Here is a 17723-nt window from a genome sequence, read left to right on the forward strand (position 1 = left end):
CTGGTCAGATTCTTTTGCTCTGCTCCATGACAGGAATTCCCAACAGTTTTGAAGAAAGGACTTGTCTCAGAAGATACCATCTTGAGCATCCTAATTTAGGAAATTAAAGTAAGAGCTTTCACAATGAAAAGATCTCTTTAAGGAAAAAAAAAAATGTATGGCATCATTTTCCTGAGACCACCCACATGCTGGGAAATAATTCATAGACAGTGCCGTCATGATGTAGTCTGAACTCCTGAATAGCTGGCTGTGTGTGGGTTGGGGCAGTCACCATGACAACGAGCTCATCTTAAAACATCCGTTTAACATAACCCATCACTGGGCTATGAGAAAGGAGTGGTCTCTCAGTACCACTGGGGGTTTTCTTACAGCCCTTTTGTTCTTGATTGTTCCAGCCCAGTTCTGTCTGTAACCCCAGTTGCTAAGACACATGCCACAGTCTTTAAAGAAACAGAGTAAATTGGAATTCCTGTCATGGCACAGCGGAAATGAATCCAGCTAGGAACCATGAGGTTATGGGTTCAATCCCTGGCCTTGCTCAGTGGGCTAAAGATCTGGCATTGCTATGGCTGTGACATAGGCTGGTAGCTATAACTCCAATTGGACCCCTAGCCTGGGAACCTCCATATGCCGAGGGTGTGACCCTAAAAAAGCAAAAAAAAAAAAAAAAAGAAAGAAAGAAAGAAAGAAACAGAGTAACTTAACCAGGAGGAACATGCTTAAGGTCTTATAAAGGGAATGGCAAAAACAAGGGTGAATCTGGAAAAGTATGAGAAACAGAATTGACTCTGGGGTTTAGTCACTAAACAGATGTACAATGAGACTTTTAAAGTCTACTTGTAAAATTTGAAAATGAGGGAGGAAAAATCTTTAAAAGGCTGAATATCAGGTAAACACTGGAAGTCTGATCCCTTTTCTATTTTTTTTAAATTTTAATGAAATATAGTTGATTTACAGTACAGCAAAGTGTACAGAAAAGTGATATGGTTTGCATATATATATTCTTTTTTATATTCTCTTCCATTATAGGTTATTATAAGATATGGACTCTAGTTCCCTATGCTATACAGTAGGACCATGTAGGTTATCTATTTTATATATAGCAGTATGTGTACTTTAATTCCACATCCTAATTTATCCCTCCCCTTCCCTTTTCCCCCTTGGTAAGCTTAAGTTCATTTTCTGTGTCTATGAGTGTATCCCTTTTCTTTCTCTTTGCTCAATACTTATCAAGTTGCCAGTGCACTTGTGTTCTCTGGTAGAATGCCCTGCTTCTTATAGAAGCTTACATGCTGGGCTTTAGAATCGCTAAACATGTGCAGATTCCCACTAACTCTCTTTAGCTGGAGAGTGTTTCAAAGTTGAGCTTGTTGGAAATATTCTTTTTTATTTTCTAGGGGATTTGTATTAATGAGCGAAATTCATAACTTTACTAAGATGGCCTATCAGTTGAGAATGAGCCTATCACTTTTAATTGCTGTATTTTACTAATATATTTGGAGTAGTTTTTAAGTTCTAAATAGTAGTAGTAATAATAATGACTTTTACCGTGCAGTTACTTATGAAGCAGGCATGGTTTAAGCACTTTACAGATGCTAACTCAGTGCCAGTCAGCTAGGAAGTATTCAGTTAATTTTACTTTCGTGTTTAATTATTAATCAGCCAAATCGCTTTACTGATTTGGTTGAGTTCCAGCTAGTTTTTCTATCATGGATTTTTATGTAATTTTAAGGTGATTATCATTTCCTCTAAGTTTTTTTGAGGATCAGTACCACCTTTTTTTTTTTTTTTGTCTTTTTCTAGGGCCGCACCGGAGGCATATGGAGGTTCCCAGGCTAGGGGTCTAATCGGACCTACAGCCGCCAGCCTACACCAGAGCCACAACCACACCAGATCTGAGACTCGTCTGCAACCTACACCACAGCTCATGGCCACGCTGGATCCTTAACCCACTGAGCAAGGCCAAGGATCGAATCTGCAACCTCATGGTTCCTTGTCGGATTCCTTAACCACTGAGCCACGACGGGAACTCCGAGGATCAGTACCACTTTGATAGAAGAACCATGTGAGACCTCTCTCTTCCACCCTCCCACAGAGATTCCTATTATCCTCAGTCAACTCAAAAGGTGATAATCTCTAAGTGAACTAGGTAGTTTTCCAGTCCTCATAATAGTATGCCTCCTGGTAATTGTATTAGAGTTAACAAAGGGGAAGAAAACATCCTAGGTTCTTAATGGAAAAGGTCATTCAGATAGGAAACACTTAAGACAGACCATTAAATTTAATTAAATGTTAATTTGTGATAAATATGACTGCATCAGAAACTTTCTTTAAAAAATGATTAGGTAAGCCACAAGACTGGGATAGAATATTCACAACACATATCTGACAAAGATCTTAACTCCAGATTATATAAAGAGCCCCTACAAATAATAATAAAAGCAAAGAAAAATAGACAAAACTGTTGAACACACTCTTCACAAAAGAAGGTATTTGACCAATGAGCACATGAAAAGGTGGGAAACACCCTTAGGCATCAGGGAAATGCAAATGAGGTACTATTCTCATTTAAATGAGGTACTATTCTCATTTAAATGAGGTACTAAATTTAGTCATTTTAGAATGACTAAAATATAAATGACTGACAATAACAAATATTGGTGAGCGGGTGAAACAACTGGAACTCCTACTTACTGGCAGGAGTGCAGAGAGATGTGCCTGGGAAAACTGTTTCTCATGTAGTTAAACGTAGGCTTATGATCCCGAACTTCTACTCCTAGGTACTCACCCAAGAAAAATAGAAACTTAATTCTCCAGGACTGGTACAAAAATAAGTACTCCTACTATAAAACCCCCAAACTGGGAGTTCCCATCGTGGCACAGTGGTTAACGAATCGACTAGGAACCATGAGGTTGCAGGTTCGGTCCCTGCTCTTGCTCAGTGGGTTAAGGATCTGGCGTTGCCGTGAGCTGTGGTGTAGGTTGCAGACGCGGCTCGGATCCAGCGTTGCTGTGGCTCTGGCGTAGGCCGGTGGCTGCAGCTCCAATTCAACCCCTAGCCTGGGAACCTCCATATGCCGTGGGAGTGGCCCAAGAAATAGCAAAAAAACAAAAACAAACAAACAAACAAAAAAACCCCAAACTGGAAACAGTGCAAATATTTGCCAGAAAACAAATGGAGGGCGCTCCCGTCGTGGCACAGCAGAAACAAATCTGACTAGGAACCATGAGGTTGCAGGTTCGATCCCTGGCCTTGCCCAGTGGTTTAAGGATCCAGCATTGAAGTGAGCTGTGGTGTAGGTTGCAGGTGTGACCCAGCTTCCCTGTTACTGTGGCTCTGGCGTAGGCCAGTGGCTACAGCTCCAATTAGACCCCTAGCCTGGGAATCTTCATATACCACCGGTGCAGCCCTAAAAAGACACACACACACACACACACACAAAAGATAAATCCAGGTATAGGCATATGATGGAATATTTATTCTTCAGTAAAAGTTACAACTACCGAGTGAATAACATGAGTGAATCTCCTTGGCACAAGAGTGCATAGTGTTTGATTTTGTGTGAACTTCTAAAGCAGGCAAAACAAGTTACAGAATGAGCATTCCTAGTAGTGTTAACCTCTCAGGGGTAGAGGTGGCACATCTTGAAGAAGTAGAGCCAGTTGTCAAAAAATCATTCAACTGAGACTTTGCACTTTATTTGTATAATTTGTTTTTAACTGTCTTTACTTAAAATTTTTGATTTGTTCTGTGCACCAAAATTAGAGAGCCCTTTGTAGGAATTAAATCATCTTCTGAGTTATAGCCTAAATTATAAAAGTTTTAGTGAGGTGCATCCTTATTAACTTATGTCGGCTGCAGTTCTAGTCAGTGCCTTATCTCAATATCAGAGTCACTGGATTTGTTATGTTCTGTTCAGAGTAGGTTGGAATACTTTATGGATGAGATATAAACTGGGAGAAATACCTTTCCATAACATTTTTCTTAATAATGTAGTTCATTTAAACCAAGCCAGGTCCACAAGGCCCCCAGTGTTATATATGATTATTATTGCAGAGACCACAATGTTGTTATAAATTAATTGACCAGGATTTTTCTTTTTCTCAAAGGTGTACAAGGGAGAAGAAGCCACATTCCAAATCTCAGGCCTCCAGACCAACACAGACTATAGGTTCCGCGTGTGTGCATGTCGTCGCTGTTTAGACACCTCTCAGGAGCTAAGCGGAGCCTTCAGCCCCTCTGCGGCTTTTGTACTACAACGAAGGGAGGTCATGCCTACTGGGGACATGGGGAGCTTAGATGACCCCAAAATGAAGAGCATGATGCCTACTGATGAACAGTTTGCAGCCCTCATTGTGGTCGGCTTTGCAACTTTGTCCATTTTATTTGCCTTTATATTACAGTACTTCTTAATGAAGTAAACAAACCCAACAAAACTAGAGGTATGAACTTAATTAATGCTACACATTTTAATACACACATTTATTCAGATACTCCCTTTTTTTAAGCCCTTTTGTTCTTTGATTTATATACTTGTTTTACAGATTTAGCTAGGAAAAAAATATCAGTGTTTTGGTGCACCTTTTTGAAATGCAAAACTAGGAAGAGGTTAAACTGGATTTTTTTTTTTTAAAAAAAAAAAAAGAAAAAAAAGAAGAAAAGAAAAGCAAACCAGATACCAAAAGCTAGCTTACTTTTTCTTTAAAATTTTCAGATTTGCCTTTAACCTGTTTTCACTGATGTCTTTTGCAAGCCTTTGATTTTTTTTTTTTCCATGTTACAGCTTAGTGATTTATATTCACCAGTCACTTCTTATGTCTTGAGCATCTGTATCTGTGAACATGAATCACAGTGTGTGTAGTTACAGGGCTAGGATTTCAGTGTTGCCATAGTATTACCACACAAAAACAACCGCATAGAGGATGTGTTCACTCAGATAAGGCTGCCCTAAACAACCATTTTGTCACTCAGTTATTTAACTGTGTTTAGCTCATTGAAATCAAAATGTGTACTTTAATCTGAAATGTTTTAATAATCTCTATTTCTTATGATTTTAACACTATGAGCTGCCTGTCTCAGAAATCAAGTAACCAAAATGCACCTCTAAATTATGGAGCATTGTAGATTTTACCACGTCAATTCATAGCAGTAACTTTATGAGGGCATTGTGCAATAGTTAGTTGTTTCCTTGTTCAGCTATTTTAAAAGCTGCTTTAACTTGTTTGTCTTTGTATATAACTACTTCTAATCTAATCACTAGAGTTATTATATTCTGTTATGTTTGACCAGAATTGTATGACGAGAACTGGTGACAGTTTAGTGCCTCTGCCCATTGTCCATGATTTACACTAATCGTGAGCAATCTTCTTACACGTCAGCTCATTATTTTTGAAAGATTTGCCTTCTTCAGGCTGTTCTTTGAGGTATCAATGAAGTGAATGAATTTCAATACCTAAATTCAGTGCACATAATACTAATCTAACAGCAGACAAAAACTGATGAAACCTAAAAGAGTCATCTAAATTTGTAGTTCTTATTTTTGTGGGGTTGACCTGGCCATGTGTGGAGAGGGAATGGTGTTTGGTGGTAATTAAGCACAGGGTGTTTGGGGGTCAAGGAGCCGAGATTCTCTCCCTGAATCTGTCACTAACTTGCTGCGTGACCTGAACACGTCACTTTACCTCTCTGTGCCTCAGTTTTCCCATGCATTAAAAATAAAAAATAAAATGGGGATTCTAATGTTTGTAAGTGCTTTGAGATCCTTGATCAACAGGTGCTATTGGAGTGCAAAGTGTTATCCTTGCATGTTTGAGTCATGAGATAATCAGTTTTAACCCAAAGTCATTGGATTATTTATATGAAGTCCATAATGTTCGCGTACCTCAGGGACATTTAAGAGTTGGAGGTGCAAATATATTCCAAAAGGGTGCAACAGACACAGTGTATCCCCCTGCTTCAGTTTTTGTATATTTTTGCTACTTGGTTTTTCTTGATCATAGCTATTTTGTGCTTGGTCTATGTTGTCTTAAAATGCAGTATCCTGTACTAGCTTATAATATTCCCATACCAAAGTCATGGGGAAACCAACATTATTTTGTTTTTGGTTTATTTATACTATATTCTGCATACAGTACTTTAAATGCCAATTACAGTGCAATCTTTATTTATTGTAAAATTTTTAAAATGTACTTATGTACTAATTTTCCCTTGTAGCATGTTATTTTTTTTTGTGTTTTATACTTTTGTAATTTTAGGTCAGTCTTGTTCCTTGGTAACATCTGTAGTAGTATCATTCTTCTGACATTTTCTTGTGTTTTTAAAGATAAAGAGCATCTAGTGCATTAAATGCCAAAAAAAAAAATCCATTATCAGTGATTGAAACGTTTACATGAACCCAAAAAAAAAATCATCTCTTGAAAGAAAGTGCTAAGATCAATGATTATTCTGTGTGCCTACATTGATGTAGTACTAGAAAATTCTGTATTTTCGTCATTGACTATATTAGTTGAATTAGCCTTGCAAACTGATGGCATCAAGGTAAACATATATTTGCCAAAGTTCTGGCCTTCCAAAACTCATTCCTCTCAATGTATAATATGACCCAGTGTAACATTGCATCTGCATTTTCTGAAACAATTTCATGCAGGTGTTTTGGGGAGATGGCATTTTTTTAAGCAATGAAGATTCAACTGAGTACAAGAACCCCGTTTGCAGGAGGAAAAAAAAAAAAAGCCCCTTTTTGGAAACACTTCAGAACTGCTGCTATCAAGAAATTCTCTGAATTGGTTTAAATTTTTTAATGAAATATTTTAGACCAAAACCGCTATGAATATTTTGATCTTTTTGAGATGTTCATACTATCTACTTTGCCCCTGGAAAGCTGAAGTGTGTGAAACACTAGCTGATGGCACTTTATTTTATTGCTCTCCAATATTCAGTGGTATTCATTATAATTTCCTTAGGTCAAAAAAATGGTTCCTCTATCTGGCTCTGTTTTCTATCACAAATATGTATATGTGATACTGATATAGAACTATATATATATTGCCATTACACACGAACAATAAAATAAAGTGTTATGTTAACCTTCTCTCTTTGCCCTTTTGCAGTATGTAGAAACGAGTGAATGGCTTTCTGATGCTCTGTATGTCAGACTCCTCCCTGGCACAAGAAATTCCAGTCATGTGAAGCAAAATGCTCTTTGTCATCAAATTGTTTAAAAAGAAAACTTTTTAAAAAAATTTTTGCATATTAGCTGCCTTGTTCTTATCAACTTGAAACGTTGGCATTTTCTAACCATGTTTTGTTGGCTACAGTAATTCAGTATTCCTGTCAAAATTGAAAAGTGCCCTAATTGAATGTGTTTGAATGTTATCCTTGCACAATTCTTTAAATTGAAAGACAAAATGTTTTACCTCACTGTTGGACATACATTCCAAACTTTTCAACTTTAGGAGAAAAAAAAAAAATAATCATACGTTATCCTGTATTGTAAATTTTAGACTATTTCATATACATTGTATTAAAACTGCCATATCAATTTTAATGTATAGATTTTGCAAATACTATGCTATATGTAATACCTAACTGTATCTGTAGTGTATATGTAATATATTTATGCCCAATAAATGTTTTAAATCTTTCTGACTTAAGTAGGGTTCTTCTGCAGTGAATAGGATTGCTACTGTTGTTGTTGCTTTTTAAAAACTTAAACCATGTCCCAGAGGTCGGAAATTCAAATGCCTTTAGAGGCTAGGAAGGTGGCTTAGTTCAGGATGCTTGCCATGCCATCCAAAGGGGTGGCTCTGACCCAGCTCCTTCTGGTTGAGGTCCTGCAGGCTTGCCACCTGCAATCTCATAGGCTGATTTATCAAAAGAAGCTACAAATCCAGATTTCCCAATATGAGCCAAATAACATGGGATTGTGAACCCTATTGGCCCATGGGCTGCCAGTTCTTTGTCAGAGTGTGTGTGGATCAAAGGTTACCTCTTTGTCTAACCTTTTATCCATATGCCAGACTCAGGTGCCCAGGTCTCCCTCTGTTCACCTAGCACCTGGCATGCCCCTCTGTGATGGACTGGCACGGATTTGATCTCCTGCGGGTCTCATTCAACAACAACAATAGCAATAAAGCATAGAGGTAGGTAGGTCCTACTACAACCATGGTTTTGTCATGATTGTATTGTTTTGCTAGAAGTCCCTACTATCTTTTTTCTCAGGGGAAAATGAATGGGGAAACTGTTTATAACTCAAAGTTCACTTTCTCATATGAAGAATGGTAGTCATCCTTTGGGGTAAAAATGTCAAGTTAAATACATCAAATTTTGCATGCCCCTAATACTTCACTATTGAAAATATAGTGAAGGATTTTTTTTTTTTTTTTTTTTAAGTCACAACTGCTCTCAATGCTAGGAAGAATGGGAGAGACTTATTAGCACTACAATTTTGGAAGCCTGACAGAAGAAAGCTGAATTTGAATTTAGCAAGAGACCAAATGAGTGCCAACTCAATTTACATGCAGAATACACTGACGGCTCAAAAACTGACAGAAGCATGTTCCTTTGAAGTGAGGTGAAGGGGAAGAAGAGCCTAAAATAGTATTGGTAGAAAGCTGTTTAAAATACTATTACATCCGTAAAATCCATCCCCATTTTCTTTCAGCTGGACTACTGTCCCTCCACTCTTGCAGGAACCAAGTTTATCCACAGGAGAAGGTAACAGTCCCTGGACTAAGAGTCTTACCTGAAGATAAAGGGGTCCAGCTAGACCAACCAGAGCACCCTTTGATAGTACATGCCAGCCTTGGCTACCACCTGGGGAGCTTTTCAAAATCCCTGTGTTCAGACCTATGCCAATAAAATGAGTATTTCTAGAGTATCAATGTTTTGTTTTTTTTAAAGCTCCCCAGGTGATTCCATGGTACAGCCAAGATTGAGAACCACTATTCTAAAGTGAAACTCAGTCAGCAATCTTCTATCAGCTTTTCAGTCCTCCAGCTTAACCAAAGGTAACATGACATCTGATAAAGCTGCTAACGTGAATAAAAAGTCCAAAGCCAACAACTCGGAAGAATCAGAGGCAAAGCGTGAAGAAAAGCTTCAAAATCCTCATATCCCCAAAGAGACAAGGAAAGCTAAGTCACCTACAGACTAAGGATAGAAACCTATGGAAAAGGAACACGTGAAGAACAGAAACATTCTTAGAAATTAGACACTCAGTAGAAGGGTTGGAAGCTGGAACTGAGAGTAACCCAAAAACTAGGGGGGAAAAAATGAAAGGATAAAGAGATTAGGATCAGACTAGGACATTGGATATCCAAGCAATAGGAAGGCCTGGAAAAACAAAATGTAGCGGAAGATGTCAAACACGTGAGTTTCCGGGGTGAAAGGCTACAAGGGCACTCAACACAAAGGAGGAAAATAGGACCTCTGCCAAGGCACACCATCTAGAAATTTCACAACTAGGACCAAGAGAAGCTCCCCCAAGCATCAAAGATGGTCAGGTAGAAGGATTAGAAGTCAGAGTAGCTTTATACTTTATACTTCTCAGTGGAGCAGCAAGCGGGGAATCAGGCAAGTGCATAAGATTTTGAATGAAAGAGATTTCTCACCTGCTTAATCAGTCAAGTGTAAAGTATCATGAAGGCATTTTTAGAAACCAGAGCACACAGAAGTTTGCCTCCCGGGCACCCTCTCACAGGAAGCTACTAGAGGCTATGTTCTCCTATGTAAGTGACTAAACCATGAAAGAAGCGTCCATGGGATTCTGCCTCCAGTGCTCAGGAGGATTTGTGCAACTATGGTTTTAACCCTTCCCTATCCTAGTCATGGTGGGTCCATAACCCCCCCGCCAACACAGGTGTGCATGCATACTTTCCTATATGGAGGGGCTGCAAAATGATCCTTTTAAATACTTCTCAGGATACTTGCCTTAGACTAATTAAAGGTAATAATTAAATCTGTGTACAGGCACCAGTACCCTTCATTCAGGGTGGTAACTAATAACAATTTCCCACCTCCACTGCTAGATTCTTAAGTACCTCAAAAGCTGGGGGAAAAGAACCTGTAGCCAAGGCAGCAAGTCACTATCAGCCCTGCAGTTCACAGCACCTTCTCTGGCACATAAGAGAAGCTAAAAAAAAAAATAAAATAAAAATTTAAAAAAATAAAAGGTTTAACTCAGTTGACAAATTTGGTCAGAAAAGTTCTCATAGCAGTGATGAGATCCATAAGACACTTGCTCCTTGGTCTTTGCCAAGGTGTGTTATTTTGGTTGCAATATTTTTATTTTTTAAAAAATAATGGTCAGTAAATTAAAATGTGGAAATTTCCCACGAAATACAGGGATTCCAGATTCCAATGAAGTTTGAGAGACTGGGCAACTCTAGATCTCCTTCAGGAATGGCTATAGACAGGGGTGAATAATAGCTGTCGTTGTTGGCATTTGCTCTGCATGTGGCTACATTTCCTACCAAATCCCTGGCATGGATATGGATGACGACATCTAATAGCAGAAAAAGCCTTGGCCTCAATTCTTTCAACAGAAAATAGGGGGTGGGGTGGGCAGGAGCAGGACTTTCCATGAATAATGTGTAAGGATATCTGTTAATCTGCTTTTCCATAAAAGTAGCAAAAACATGGGCCAAAAAAAAAAAAAAAAACTGCATAAAAAGTTCTGAAAACTTTTAAAGAGCTGCAGAAATTAAACAAATGCCTGTTAACAATCTGAACCTTGGTAGGAACAGCAGGTTTTGTGGTCTTTTAACTCAATATACCCCAGCTCCCCAGCAGCCTTGAAAACCAGCAGCCCTACAACCACTGAAAGGAACACACTGGTTTGAAGCACCTCAAAATGTTTCATCCCCAGCACAGCGTGTAACCTGTCATAGCTCTCTGGAAAAGCCACACTGTCAGAGTGGTGGTTTTCGACCTCCCTCAGAGCTTGCTCTATGGGAAAAGCTTATACCCAGGGTGTTTGTTGAAAGAAAGTGCAATTTTTTAACACTACAGCTACTCGAGGCTGCCATACCAATGAGGGCAAATGAGAGCTGACCCAAAACTTCAAGATCTGAGGAATGAGATATCCACTGGGGGTTTTAAAGCTTTTAACATAGTTCTTGGGGTCTAGAAGGCCATGTGCATGTACACATGCCATGAGCTGTACACATGCTCAACGATGTCTGAGACAGCCCCAGTTGTCCTCCTGACTTATCTTCAAGATTTGCGCAAGCAGCAAATGAAGGTTAAGGCAGAATTATAAATTCCCTGTGCATTGAAGTTCTACTCCAATGTACAGAGCCTCTTGACTAAGAGTGGAAGACTTACTGGCACAAGGCATTTAATGGAACTCTGTGACCATTCATTAACTGACCGGTAAACACAACAGATATTCTACTGGCCAAGTGCAAAGAAAAGTCTGGAAGGATAGAATCTGAATTTGTAACTTGGATTTACCCTAACAAGGAGTGGGAGGTCACAATCAAAGAGGATTTTAGTATTAACTAATATGTTCGCCTTTTAGGTGAAAAATGCATTTATGCATTATTATGTAATGAAAATTAGTTTTACAGTAAACAAATCCCTATAGAAGAAATAATACCCCTCCCTGTTTTCTGAGTCAAGGAATAAATAAAGATGCTTCTTAATGTTTTTCCCCTAGGACTGAAGTACAGATTTCGTTTTCCAAAAACAAGGTATAAGAGAAATGTGTTCAATTTGGATAAACACAATTTCTTGCAGACATGAGTCATTGAATGCTTATGATTTTCCACTATAGCATTGTTTGCAAAAGTGAGGAGGTACACAAGATAACTAGGTAATTACTGTCAACACCTTTTAAATTACGTAGTTTTTGTCATCTGTACTAGGGAAAATTGTAACTAGCATGTAAAAGAAAAACAGATAAAATTAAAGTGTATATTTAAGTTTACAAAAGAAATATAACAAGTAAATAGTGCAAGTGCTACTCAGATTTGGCAGAAATCATAGATTTGAAAAGCAAATGACTAAAGTTTGAGAACAATGCTCCGTGGAACACTGCCTTCCTAAAAATACAAACGGGTCTATGCAACACAACACATGTTTTAAATTTGCATCTGCAAATACATTCTTTTTCCCTCAGGTGAAAAAGTATACTGTGTTCCAGAAAAAGGAGTGTGAATAAAAATCACAAACCACAAAGAGCTAGAAATTGAACTGAAATATAAAGTTTGCATAGTTGATCCCTACCAGCCTTAATAAGATCCTTATACCTTCCCACTGTGCAGATTTTCATATTCAATACTTACAAACAATTACATGACCAAGAATTAGCTTTTCTAAAGTTAAGGTGCTTTTGTCCGAACCCTGAAGGTTCAATAGCGTTACTTTCACAGAGCCTGAAGTAAGGTGCAACAGACTTGGGGTTCACAATAGGCGGGTGGGAGAGAAGGAAAATATAATGGGCCTCTACTGATTGTCTGCACCCCCTCCCCCGGGCAGTGAACCAGGGACTTCCTCTCCCACCTCAAACTCCATCCACTTGGCTTTTCCACAAGTTGCAAAATTCTTTTCCCAGACCTAATATATTATTCTAGGGATGGGTTCTTAGTCATTTGGAATTAAGACTCAAGTTACTCTTGCTCTGATGCCTGGAACTGCAGGATGCAAACCTTGAAAATTTTGAGCAGCTGGTTTTCTTGGTACAAAGTCAGCCAGTGGACAATCAGAGAGAAACACACTGGCAGGAAAAGAGAAGCAAAAAAAAAGGGGCAAGGAGGGGAGGGGGTGCAAATATGTACTAAGAGGTCCCTAGTTAAGGCCTCATTTATTCTGTCCTTAGCTTCATTCAGACTCCTTCCGTCATTTCCTTATGCCCCTTTGTGTTTATGCTAGTTGGACTTGAGCTTCTGACCCCACCTCAACCAGCATAGAAAGCACTTAAGACCTGCTTCATATTTCAAAAAGGGGGCTTCTTTAAATTAGGATATACAATGTACAAAATGCACAACATCAAAGATTTTTGTGCTGGGAATTCATTCAGATTTGTCCCTTTCCTTTGTATGTTTTTGTAGTGTTTTTACTTTTTAAATCATATACATTGAATTTAGGAAAGCTATAATCATATTTTTAATTTAAAAATGTGGTGCTGAATTAGAACATTTGTTTGTGAGCACTTGACATACATCCTCTCATTTATGCCTCATAACAACCCTTTGAGGCAAGCTTAGCTATCCCCCTTCAAGTACAGGGTGCTCAAGTAATTTGGGCAAGGCAATAACTATTGATGCAGGATTCAAGCCTTGTTCTAACAAATTTCTGAGGCCATTATACTCTAACCTGTTCTGGCTGTGCTGCCTGCCAGGACCCTTCAGAACCTCTTCTATTGTGGTTACATTTAACTGAGGTGAACAAAAATGGCACCAGCATTAGACTTAAATCTCATAAATAGTGTGGTGTTAAAATAAGGTTTAACAAGTATTAAAGGACAAGAAGCTGTAGTTTTGACCTTCACTGCCATCATTTCCCCTCCTGATAAAAGGCTCCAGGTGTATTCATCCAAGAGTCAGATATTTGACTAAGGAATGATTGTCTCTCTAAAAATGTACCGAGACTCCTCTGAAACAAGGAGTTAAAACTTAGTTCTGAGCCTTGGTTTCTGCCAATATAAGGCAACTTTTGAACTACATAAACTAAGGGCAGTGACAGCCACAGAGCAAAGAGGAGGTTCTACCCCACATCCAGGGTGGGCTCTGGACGCTATACCACCACTCACTCCCCCTATCAAGGTCATAATGAGAAGCACACTCTAAGGAAAGACATGTCTGGCATTCTATACCAAAACCAGCCCTCACACCCAAAATATTGGACTCATGAAGTCTACACAGAGATGCCCCCACATTAAAAACAAACAAACAAACAAAAAACAAACAAAAACTTTCAAAACCATAGTAGATAACTCTCCTAAATTCATAAAGATAGAGAATCCTCAGCGGGGGGAAGAAAAAAAAAAAAACAGGAGGCATAACTCTCCCAGACTTCAGACAATATTACAAAGCTATAGTAATCAAGGCAGTGTGGTAGCAGTACAAAAATAGATATACAGATCAATGGAACAGAGAACCTAGAAATAAACCCAGATACCTACCAGCAATCTTCAACGAAGGAGGCAAGAATATAAAATGGGGAAAAGACAGTCTCTTTAGCAAGTGCTGCTGGGAAAACTGGACAGCTGCATGTAAAGCAATGAAACTAGAACACACCCTCACACCATGAACAAAAATAAACTAAAAATGGCTTAAAGACTTAAACATGACACCATAAAACTCCTAGAAGAGAACATAGGCAAAACATTGTCTGACAATCATACAAATGTTCTAAGTCAGTCTCCCAAGGCAATAGAAAATAAATAAATAAAACAAAACAAAATTAAAAAAAACAAAAAACAAATGGAACCTAATCAAACTTACAAGCTTTTGCACAACAAAGGAAACCATAAACAAAATGAAAAGACAACACACAGATTGAGAGAAAATAGTTGCAAATGACACAAATGACAAGGGCTTAATCTCTAAAATATACCAACAGCTCATACAACTCAATGACAAAAAAAATAATAATAATAGAATAACCCAATTAAAAAATGGGCAGAAGACCTAAATAGATATTTATCTGAAGAAGGCATACAGATAGCTAGTAGGCACATTTTAAAAATGCTTAACATCACTAATTACTAGAGATATGCAAATCAAAGCTACAATGAGGCACTACCTCACACTGGTCAAAATGGCCATCATTAATAAGTCTACAAATAACAAATGCTAGAGGGGGGTAGACAAAAGGGAACCTTTCTACACTATTGGTGGGAATGCGAATTGTTAAAACCACTATGGAAAACAGTATAGAGGTTCCTCAGAAAACTAAATATAGAACTACCATATGATCCAGCAATCCTATTCCTGGGCATATATCCAGACAAAAACTATAATTCAAAAAGATACATGCACCTCCTCCCATGTTCATAGTGGCACTATTCACAATAACCAAGATATGAAAACAACATGAATGCCATCAAAAAATGAATGTATAAAGAAGATGTAGTACATATATACAGTGGACTACTACTCAGCCATAAAAAGAATGAAATAATGCCATTTGCAGCAACATGAATAAAACTAGAGATTCTCATACTAAGTGAAGTCAGAAAAAGACAAATGCCGTATTACATATATTACTTATACGTGGAATCTAAAATATGTCACAAATGAACCTATCTACATAATAGAAACAGACTCACAGATCTAGAGAACAGAATTGCAATTGCGAAGAGGAAGGGGGAAGGGATTGGGATGGACTGGGATTTGGGGATTATCTGATGAAAATTGTTACATTTAGAATGAATAAGCAATGAGGTCCTACTATATAGCACAGGGAACTATGTCCAGTCCAGTCTCTTGGAATAGATCTTAATGTAAGATAATATAAGAAAAGGAATGTATATACGTGTATATGACTGGGTATAGCAGAAATTGGCAAAACATTGCAAATCAACAAAACTTTAACTAAGATATATATATTGATTTTGAATGAAGGAGCTAGTGAAAGTACTGATTAATTCTCCAGATGGAAAAAATAAACAAAAAATATTATATAAAATGAAAAAGTAGAGGAAATACTCCCAATGAAAAGAACAAAAGAAATCACCTGAAAGAACAAATGATGAAACAGGCCTCACAAGTTTTCTAGACTATAACTTCAAAAAGGAGATATTACAGGGAGTTCCCATCATGGCTCAGTAGTAACAAACCCAACTAGTAACCATTAGGATGTGGATTTGATCCCTGGCATTGCTCAGTGAGTTAAGGATCTGGTGTTACTGTGAGCTGTAGTGTATATCGCAAACACAGCTCAGATCCTGCATTGCTGTGGCTGCAGCAGCTAGAGCTCTGATTAGACTCCTAGTGTGGGAACTTCCGTATACTGCAGGTGTGGCCCTAAAAAGACCAAAAAAAGAAAAAAGAAAAAGAAAAAAAAAGGAGATATTAAAAATTTAAAGGAATTAAGTTCATCAAGAGAAATGAAGTTCACTATAACAAGGAATGACAAACTATAAAAACAAACCTGTCAAAATTAGACAATTGCCAAGATAAAAACCAATTGAAAAGCAATGAATAGCAGCTACCAAATGACTAGAAGAACAAATAAGTGATCTGGAAAAAAAAAAAAAGAATGGTGGAAATCACACAATCAGAACATCAGACAGAAAAGCAAATAAAAAGAAAGAAAGAAAGAAAGCAACATGAGTTCTATGGGATAATATGAAGTGTGCCAACCTACATTTAATAGGGGGTCCAGAAGGAGAAGACAGAGAGAAGGGGATCAAAAATGCACTTAAAGAAATTATGACTGAAAACCTCCCAAATCTAAAAAGAAAACAGATATCTAGATGTAGGAAGCACACAAAGTCCCAAACAAGATGAATCCAAATATACCCGCACCAAGACATATCATAATTAAAATGGAAAAACTTAAAAGAGAGAGTTTTAAAGCCAGCAAGAGAAAAACAGCAACAGTTACAAGCACCCCCACCCACCCCAAATAAGGCTATCAGATGATTTTTTTTGCAGAAATGTTGCAGGCCAGAAAGAAGTGGCATGGTATATTCAAATCCTGAAAGGGATAAACCTGTGACATAGGATACACCACCCAGAAGATTCTATGTTACTATTTAGGACAGAAGGAGAGAGAAAGAATTTTTCAGAAAAGCAAAAACTAAAAGAATTCAGAAATACTAAACCTACCCTGGAAGTAATATTTAAAAGTCTTTTCTAAACAGAAAAGAAGCAGAGTTCCCTGGTGGCCTAGTGGTTAAGGATTCAGTGTTGTCATTGCTGTGGCATGGGTTTGATCCCTGGCCTAGGAACTTCCACATGCCATGGGCATGGCCAAAGATTAAAATAAATAAATAAAGAAGCAAGAAATCTATAGGAAAGAGAAAATCACAACTGGAAAGGCAAATATATAAAAGATCACTTAAATAAACCAATACTTAGATAAAAATAATCAAAAAAATTGTTAAAGCAATTATGACTAAAATTAACAACAAAAGGATAAAAACAAAAATGTAAAATACATCAAAGTCACAAAATATAAGGGAGGGGACTGTTAAAATACAGATCTTTTGAATTTGTATGACTATCAGTTTAAGCAAATAGCTATAGGTATGGGTCAATACACTTGAAATCCAGAGTAACTACAAATTAAAACCATACAAGAGATTCACAAAAAACAAAAAGAAAGGAATTTGAGCATATTACAGCATAAAACCATCAAACCACAAAAGGAAAAAAAAAAGAAGATGAAATGAACAAAGAAAAACTACAAAAACTGGACAAGATTTAAAATGGCAACAATAAGGTACTTACCCATAATTATTTAAATGTCAGTGGAGATCAAAATACAATGGCAGACTGGATTTAAAAACAACAACAACAAAACAAGAACCTAACAATATGGCTATTTACAAGAGACTTACTTCAGGGCAAAAAACACACAGAGACTGAAAGTGAAGGGATGAAAAAATATATTTCATGCAAATGGAAATGACAAGAAAGCAGGGTTAGCATTACTCGTATCAGAAAAATAGACTTTTAACATTTTTAATTGAAGTATAGATGATGTACAATATTATAAGTTACAGATGTACAATTTAGTGATTCACAATTTTAAAAATTATACTCCAATT

At 37.5% G+C, this 17723-nt stretch overlaps 1 protein-coding gene across 4 annotated transcripts in view; it reads left to right on the forward strand.

The window, feature by feature from the left end:
• The window catches only part of FNDC3B (fibronectin type III domain containing 3B), a 344224-nt gene extending 336576 nt beyond the window's left edge, over positions 1 to 7648 (forward strand). For all 4 annotated transcript variants that reach the window (XM_021069801.1, XM_021069803.1, XM_021069800.1 and 1 more), the window contains one exon: positions 4111 to 7648. In XM_021069801.1, coding sequence (XP_020925460.1) covers positions 4111 to 4422 — 312 coding nt within the window. In that variant the 3' untranslated portion in view covers positions 4423 to 7648. The remainder of the gene's footprint in view (positions 1 to 4110) is intronic.

This window comes from Sus scrofa, chromosome 13 (genome assembly GCF_000003025.6).
Source record: "Sus scrofa isolate TJ Tabasco breed Duroc chromosome 13, Sscrofa11.1, whole genome shotgun sequence".
In the NCBI taxonomy this organism is placed as follows: Eukaryota; Metazoa; Chordata; class Mammalia; order Artiodactyla; family Suidae; genus Sus; species Sus scrofa.